This window comes from Strongylocentrotus purpuratus, unplaced genomic scaffold, assembly GCF_000002235.5.
Source record: "Strongylocentrotus purpuratus isolate Spur 01 unplaced genomic scaffold, Spur_5.0 spur5_scaffold_11, whole genome shotgun sequence".
Taxonomy (NCBI): Eukaryota; Metazoa; Echinodermata; class Echinoidea; order Camarodonta; family Strongylocentrotidae; genus Strongylocentrotus; species Strongylocentrotus purpuratus.
In genome coordinates this window covers 6,106,891-6,115,845 of record NW_022145596.1, presented here as the reverse complement: position 1 = coordinate 6,115,845, position 8,955 = coordinate 6,106,891, and the positions used below count along the sequence as shown (strand labels likewise).

Sequence of the window (8,955 nt, the reverse complement as noted above, 5' to 3'; positions counted from 1 at the left end):
GTGCTTATTTGTGCCCAAGGGTTGCTCAGTACAGGAAATGTAATACCGGTAGTATTTATATGAAAAACTTTAAATAGTGTTTTGATGTTTCAAATATTACTGCTTCTTACCTTAAAATGTCAAGCATTAGTATAATGCTTGGGAACTGCTAAGTCGGACTAGAAATGAAGTATGTTTGTGAAAGTTTATGAATCAATTATCACCAAACTCAAAGATTCATTCCATAAACAGGGAATGTATGATCCACACGGCTTATTTAGAATCAAGGGGTTATCATGTCCAGTCGGGTGGTCGTGTTACACAACCTTTCGTGAAATGAAAACACTTCAGGACACTACTTTTCAAAGCTTAATTTTGCCTTGGGTTTTCACAAAGTGTCAGATAAATTGAACCAGACCATTTGTAGATGAGAGGGGTGTATTTCACAAACATTACCCCCGACATTTCGTGAATAAAGGGCCACGTTTTCAGAAAAGGTCGGGTAACGCGATGACCTGACCCTACACGATGACCTGATGATTCGAAGTAAACCTATTCACACAAACCTTTTCATGTATTCATCTATCTCATTAATTGCATGAATACAAACATTTCTTTCAAGAGAGAAATTGATCTCTGTTGTAATAAAAATGTTTTAAAAATCCATATTAATCGTTGTCTGTCTTGTGATTTTATTTCCCATAGTATTTCTATGGATACTTATAGTCAATGTTACAATTTTCATGCAGACTAATATATTTAACCACATTTTTTTGTGGTATGGGGAAGATCTGACTCAGATTTGTTGCATTTTCTCTAGTGGCTGTGGTATGCATTTACAACAGTGAGGGAAAGATATGACAAATGTAAATGCTAAAATCAAGGGGATATGTTGACTAAATTTTAAAATGTTAGGAAACTATTCTAAAATGGTGAAAATGTGGAAGTTTGTTAGGTTTTTATGTTTTTGCTGCTTTTGGGATGGGGGAGAAAGAGAAGGAGAGAGAGAGAGAGAGAGAGAGAGAGAGAGAGAGAAAGAAGAAATGGGGGAGGGGGGGGGGCAGCTTGTGTACTTGTGAGATGAAATAGTTCACTGTTACAATTTCATTTCACAGACTCATATTTAAAAAATATTGCTTTAATAAATGATGATGAAAAAGAGAAGAAGGAAAAGGGAGAAAAAAATAAGTGGGGGAAGAAGAACGAAATAAAGATTTAAAAGGGTTAGAGATCAGATGGATTAGGAAAAGTGAGAATAGGATAAACAATATGAAGGAGAGTAGTACTAGGAAAACAAAACAAGATGTAAGTAGAATATAAAATGGTGGGGGGATGGCCGATGGCTAATCGAATTGACAAACAATATTTTTCCTTTTTATGAATACCTTGAACTTTAAAGGTACCATACGTGAGATCGACTAAAATTTCACATGTGAGTATTATTTATTGAAAATTTGAAATATTAAACGTTTGACATTTATTTCTCAAGATATTTAGTGTCATTGGCTACGAAGTAGATTTGTAGTATTGGTATAGACCTTAGGGATACATTTTCGTCCAAATGAGAAACAGATTATACTACTCACAACAGTGCAGTCTGCAGTCACCACGTCCACGACAGTAATCTACAGTCCCATATGCTAGCTTTTATGCTGCCATCAATGCACGCTGTGCCAAAAATCTGACTTGTGGAATACTTTTTAATTACTCTTACTTTTAGTTCTTTAATTTTTCAAAATTTTGACACTCCTTTGAACAGTCTCAAAATACATTATTGTTCAAAAGAGCTTTTTCTGTTCATTTATATTTATAGTCTAATGTGCTGCAATTTCTGCAGTTTTGAATTTCATTTTTTTTTTTCTTTCTTTGTCCTTTGAATTTTAGTTTTGTTGTGTTTTAACCAGATCGAGCCCTTAATTAGTTTTTTTTTTCTTCTCGTTCTTGTAAGAGATGAAAAAAAAAATCAAAATATATTGCCACTCGTGCATTATTTGGATTAATGACTATCTACACATGCATACACTCGACTCTTGTGTCAATAACGAGGTTTTCTGGTAAATTGGAGAAAACTGAAAAAGAATGTAAATTTTCAGTTTGATTTTCTTTGAAAAGTAAAAGAAAGTTCATGTATTCTGGCAATTCATCTCCATCCTCTTGCTTGCAAAGTTGTTTGAAAAGAATAAAATAAAGAAAAAGGTAATGTAACTTTAACTCCAAGTAATGAAGTATAATTAATAGATGCATGTTAGCAGAATTTTTTTCAATTAGTGTAGTTGAGAAATTTGTTATTATTAACTTAAAATTAAATAAGATGATGTATGCTTAGTATTACATGTTCTAATAACAGTTACTTAATCTTTTACTCATCTGTATCTTGTATTCTATGCTTTTATTGAAAGTAAGACAATATCTTGATGGAATTTTCTTTTAAAGTTTGTATGATTCTTTCCGATAGGTTTGTTGCTAGAAGCTTGATTAGGTCAGGAATCATGTCGGCAACTAGTGGGGTGGTCCAGCGTCTGGAGCAACGAGCTCAGCTGGCAGATGAGATCATCTTGAGACTCCAGCAACAGGTTGGGCAACTCCGCAGGACAATTGGTAAGTTCTCAATTTCTCCATATCTCAAGCTGTACCAATTGGAATAAGAGTAAACCTACTCAGTTAGAGTTAGCATATTCCAAAATCACAATACATTCACATCTGACCTTTAAGTTATAAATTTTTTAAAGTACTAATTTCTTTTACTGAAATATACATTTGTATCCAGATTATCACATTTTCTTACCACCTTTACGGAGTCCTTCAATTCAGCCAAAGTCCTGGCTTTTAACATACTATACAATATCTCATTTAACACTGTGGTAACTTGACTTTCATGGATGTGTCTCTATCCTTTAGTGGGTCGTGAGGAGCAACGCTTGGCTGAGGAGAATAGTCTTCTGAGACGGGAGGTTACCCAGCTCAAGGCCACACTGGTGGGAGCAGAAACGAGAAACGGTGGTAAGTTGATTCAAGCTCTACCTTATCTATGCTCATCATATTTAAATCGTTTTAAATTGTATAGATTCAGGAGAGATGGTTCATCTTCATGAAATAATTGGAAGTAAACAATTCAAATTTGTTAAACTGTGCGATCGAAGGGGGGGGGGGGACATGATTCCCCCTTAACAATTTAAGGGGAGGGATATGTCCCCCCCCCCCCCCCATCGTCGCCCATGATAGTAATGAAAAGATAGTACTATACACTTTATTATTCTTTGTCAATGCAGTGAAGCAGATTCCTGTGCCAAAAGCAGGAGCTACTGTAGCTGCTTCAGCTGTGAAGCCACCAACTCAGCCAGCTGCCCCTGCCAAAGCTCAAGCCCCAGCTCAAGCCCCTGCCGACCAGAATCAGAAGAAGAAAGAAAAGAAAGGTAAGTTGTTAACCTGTTGAATACAACCCCTGATATATTTTGGGCTGGGGTGTCCCCCTAAGATCAAATTGTATTTAATTAGCTGAGTGGGTTAATTAGATGAGTGGAATGCTGTGCACTTGGATTTCTTGTAAGATTTAATTATGATGTTTAACACCCAAATGTGGTGGACAAAAATGATACAAATAGAATAGCAGCTTCATTTAAAGTATGGATTGTTCTAATTTTCATAAGTATCTTTTGATGATTTTAAAGTTGTCATTAGTAAAATATAATGGCGCTGCAGAGAAAATACGGAAGTTTAAGTCTTCTTGTTAAATGGTTTGTGTCGTTAAATTCGATACTTTCATGTACGCATCAAATGTTTCCTCATTTTGATTAGGGTAAGTAATCATCCGTTTGGAGTAAAACTACACTATTGATTTACTCTTTTAACAGAGAAACCCAAGAAAGAGGCCAAGAAGGATGGTAAACAGGATGACCAAGCTGCTGCTGAGGTGGACTTCCGTAACCTAGACCTTCGCATTGGTAAGATCACCAACGTGAAAAAGCACCCTGATGCAGACTCACTCTATGTGGAGGAGGTGGAGCTGGGCGAGACACAGCCTAGGACTGTGGTGTCGGGATTGGTCAAGCATATTCCTATTGAAGAGGTGAGTGATGCCTTGTTTGTGCAGGATTGAAATCGTGGGTTTTCATCTGCTTGATAAAAAAAATTTACACTGAGTTTTAATTAGAAATGTGCCTCACAAAACTCAATGCAGTACATGTCGCTAACAAAATCTGATGATTTGTAATGAAATTTGATCATTTAAAAAACATTGTTATAGGTATGGAATGGAGAGATACATGTAAATCCGTAGATCAGACATACAAAATAGAACTATTTTTCAGGCCTAGTTGGAAGCTAAATATCTGTCGCATTGCATCAACAATACAGTTTCATAAAATTTATGGTCACAGATATTCATTCTTTGCTAAATATTACTACTAAATCTCAGTAGTCTGTTGTGTTCAAGCATGAATACAACACACTAGGATAAATATTATTAATGTTTCATGTGATATTCGATGCTTTCTGCAGGTCTGGTAAAGACATCTAGTCTGTTACTCCTTTTCTTAGTGATGATTCTAATGCTCTTTTTGTAAACCTATAAACTTTGACCTGTAGATGCAAGACCGCATGGTGATTCTGTGCTGTAACCTGAAGCCGGCTAAGATGCGAGGTATCCTCAGTCAAGCCATGGTCATGTGTGCCTCATCACCAGACAAGGTTGAGATTCTTTCTCCGCCCTCAGATGCAGTGCCAGGGGACAGGGTCTGCTGTGAGGGCTATGAAAGTAAGTAGTGTCTTGTTTTAACCCCCCTTTCAAAAAGGTTCTTGCCCCACCCTATGGTTCATTGTTAAGGGATAAAGTCATCTGTGTGGAGGCCATAAAGATAATGTCTGGTCTTCAGTGTCTCACCACCTTAACAAGGTTGAAATCTGAGCCCAATCCCTACCCCCTCTCTGCTACCCCCCCCCCCCCCCCAAAAAAAGGTTGAGATCCTTTACCCATCCCCAGATGCAGTGCGAATGGAGACCGAATCGACTGGTAGCCCTTTGCCTACTGGAACTCGGTGGCCCCTGTATTAAGCCTACAGCAATTAAAGAATTCAGTAGTCAGCAGGTTAGTTCTAGAGTCTGGTCTTTAGTGCCCCACCCCTCTTCGCCCCCTCCCCCAACAAGGGAGACATCCTTGCCCCACCCACGTGTTCACTGCCAGGGAATTGAGAGGGCTTTAATGAGAGTAATGTATTGATTTTAATTTTTTAGTCAGGAAGGTTGGGGTTGAGATTGGGGGGCGGGTGGCTCTGTATTTTAAGAGTATTGTCATGAAAAACAAAAGTGCAATTCTAATTTTGATTCCATTTTTATTGCAGTGAGTGAGAGTTTCCCAGTCCAGATGAATCCCAAGAAGAAGATCTTTGAAAGAATCCAGCCTGATCTAAAGACTGATGACAAGCTTCAAGCAACCTATAAGGGGTCACTGTGGAAGGTTGAGGGCAAAGGTCATATTGTCGCTGCTACCATGGCTAACTCTGGTATCAAATAATGATGGGTAGATTTTCCCCTCGTATAGAATTAGTCATTATTTGATAAAACAAGATCACAAAGATTTTCAAGAAATCATCTTGAGGTCACTCTCACTGTCTTGATGTATTGCCTTCTGAAATCATGTTTAATGTCAGTATAAGGTCCACCGATGTCCAAAGGTGATGCACAAGACTATTAGAAATCCTGTACTGTATATGATTTTTGTAAAAGTCTTTGTGATCATGCTAAGAGTACAGTTAAAGGAAATGGTTCATAAATGAAGGCTCCACTGTTGTCTGCTTGGCTGTAGGATTAAGATTAGATGATTCCATTTTATTGATAAGGTAATACTACTCAAGCACGTTTTCTTCCTGATATTTTGCTTGTTTTACATTCTGTAGAAAATAAAGAATACCTATAAATTGTACTGATTATCGATTTAGTTCAGTATTAAAGAACACACTTTCATGACATTCCATGATTGATACTTGAGATTATGAAAGATTTAATTACAAATATATATACAAGTACTATCATAATTATTTAGAGTGTTAAGGAGCTGTTTTGAAGCCTTCTTTTTTTTAAATCAAGAATATTAAACAAATGTTCTCTTTATTTTATTAAGGGATGTATATGTGTTGTATTCACAGGGATATTCTAAACATAACATTAAAGTGGTACTCTGTCCTTTACTATTTGCATAAATTAAGTTCCTTCATGAATAAATTAGTATGGTGACTTCTTGTATCTTTAATTCTGTTAAGCATTTGGGAAATGGCATATTAACATCTTCTATTTAAGATATTATTTGTTTATTACTTTTAAAAACAAGAAAGTATTGGAGCATATAGGAATGATGAGGTTGAGTATTTACTAGAGAAGTAGATTACCCTTTCATCAGAATTGTAACTGGAGTGATGGAAAATAACAATGTGGTAAATGTGCATTAAAAATGCAAACTCAACGTATAGGTAGGTAGTTATATAGTTCTACAGATAGAGGAATATTAGAAATAGTAATAATATTTGAATATGTAACAAATACATGATATTATGACAAATACACTTGGATGATTTGTACTGTAACATACTCAGTTTAAATAGTGTTTAAGTAAGAGAGAGAGAGAGAGAGAGAGAGAGAGGGAGGGATAGTGAAGAAGAGTGAGAGATTTTAAAGGGAAAAGAAGAGCAAGAGCGGGAAAAATAAAGAGGAAAGAGCGAGAGAGGGAGAAAGTAAAGAAGTAAATTGCATGTGCATGTTTAAAAAGTGTCCAACAACAGTTCTATATTCCGTCACTGTCTGGTTGTACTTTGCTGCCAAATTCGTTAGCAATGATCCAAACAGATAAAAAGTAGAGAACAAGATAGATGTTTAGAAAGAGGGGAATAAGGAATGACAGGGAGAGAGAGTGAGAGTGTGACGGAGTGACGGAGAGAGAGAGAGAGAGTGTGTGACTAAGAGAGAGACTGATAGAGGGAGGAACATAGAATCAGAGAGAGTGACAGAGAGAGAGAGAGAGAGGAGGAAAGAGGATAAAGAAAGAGATAAGGGTTATCGAGAGAAAGGGAGAGAAATTATTAAGAGGTAGAGGATATAATGTGTGTAGAGAAAGTGAGAGCAAAAGGAATGAAGACGTGTATGAAGAGCGATTGTGTGGATAAAATGAGAGAAAGGAGAAATTGATAGGAAGGCATAGATTAAAGAGAAACGTAGTGAAAGAACAGCATGAGGAAAGAGGATAGTCCAGTGAGAGAAAGAGGGAAGAACACAGCGATGGAGAGCAAGTTCAAGTTCAAGTTCAAATAAGGTTTTATTCATTACTTGTCAACAAGTCCGAAGACTAAAAATGCAAGTTTACATCAATATAAAAAGCATTCAAAAACATAAAGATAACATAGCAAATGAGGACAAATATATAACAATGAATACATTTTTTAATCAAAACATTAAAGTAGTAACAAGAAAACAAAACCAAAAAAAAGATTTTAAAAAAATACAAGATATGAAATATTGCTAGCAAAAATGAATAAATGTTGACATATAAACAAATAAAATGTATACAGATACGTGAATTCAATTAACTGTAACATTGGAAACATTGTAATTAAGTATTGAGTATTGAGTATTGAGTATTAAAAAGTATTAAAAAGTATTAAAAAGTATTAAAAAGTATTACAATTGGAGTCTTGGCAGTGTGCTTATCACAAGCGTGGAAATCAGCATGGAAATTTAGTGACAGAGAAAGAAATAGAAAGGAAGACTGAACTGAAGAGAGAGACATACAAACAGAGACAGACAGACAGACTGAGAGGGAAAGAAAAGTCTTGATATAAATTAAAATGAAGATTAATGAATAAAGAAATTATATAATGAGGGAGACTTCATGTGTAGTTTTAAATCAAGTATTTAGATTGTGATGATTTCTTGAAAGCATAAGGCAAACACTTTTAGTAATTATTACTTTACAAGACATAATGCAACAATAATTGTTGTATTATGTCTTGTAAAGTTCCTCACATTAAACTGCCATACCATATTTTTTGCAATTTTAACAACGATATTCACTCATCAAAATCACTAATATGACAATCAGCTACGATGCCATCATAATCATCATCATCATAATCAGCAACATCTTCATATCATTATAATCATCATATTCATCATCATCTCATCATCATTATCATCATCATTATTATCATGAACATCATCATTAGCAATCATCATCACCATCATCATCATCACTATCATTATCATCATTACCACCACCACCACCACCATCATCATTATCATCATCATCACTATCATCATCACCATTACCATCATCATCATCACTATCATCATCATCACTATCATTATCATCATTACCACCACCACCACCATCTTCATTATCATCATCATCACCATCATCATCACCATTATCATCAACATCATCATCATTATCATCACCATCATCCTTATTATCATGAACATCATCATTACAATCATCATCACCATCATCATCATCATCACTATCATTATCATCATTACCACCACCACCATCATCATCATTATCATCATCACTATCATCATCATCACCATTACTATCATCATCATCACTATCATCATCATCATCATCATCATCATCATCATCATCACAAGCACCATCTTCAGCAAGCTCAATTGCGTAAATGTTAGCGAGAGTTTAACAAATTGTACGTACTGGCAGTATATTCCTTTCATTTTTATTGCTGAAATTTGATGTTACAAAGTAAGAAAACACAAGTACAAAGTTTCGTCAGGGATCCGAAAATACGGAATTGTGAATAAAACGAGGCTTAACTTAACCAAAGTAATGAGTATAGAATATATTATCAGTTATCAGTATGTTAATCATAAATAAAACAACAAGCTACTTGTAAACAAACTTTAGAAATTCCTGAATTACAAAACAAAAAAACCACCCCGGCAGAATAAAGGGCGTTGAAATATACAGTTCTATTTTTT

At 35.5% G+C, this 8,955-nt stretch overlaps 1 protein-coding gene across 1 annotated transcript; it reads left to right on the top strand.

Moving 5' to 3' along the window:
- The first annotated feature begins 1,340 nt into the window (after positions 1-1,340).
- LOC115918084 (aminoacyl tRNA synthase complex-interacting multifunctional protein 1-like) lies at positions 1,341-6,554 on the top strand. Its single transcript, XM_030980471.1, has 7 exons — positions 1,341-1,411; positions 2,435-2,577; positions 2,878-2,979; positions 3,249-3,392; positions 3,831-4,045; positions 4,564-4,732; positions 5,316-6,554. Coding segments are annotated over exons 1-7 (948 nt in total). The 5' UTR covers positions 1,341-1,409; the 3' UTR covers positions 5,489-6,554.
- The last annotated feature ends 2,401 nt before the right edge of the window (positions 6,555-8,955 follow it).

Excerpts from the sequence above, each read along its gene's own strand:
- LOC115918084 (XM_030980471.1), top strand. Across the intron at positions 2,578-2,877 it reads GCAACTCCGCAGGACAATTG|TGGGTCGTGAGGAGCAACGC; the intron begins GTAAGTTCTCAA and ends TCTATCCTTTAG. Across the intron at positions 3,393-3,830 it reads GAAGAAGAAAGAAAAGAAAG|AGAAACCCAAGAAAGAGGCC; the intron begins GTAAGTTGTTAA and ends CTCTTTTAACAG.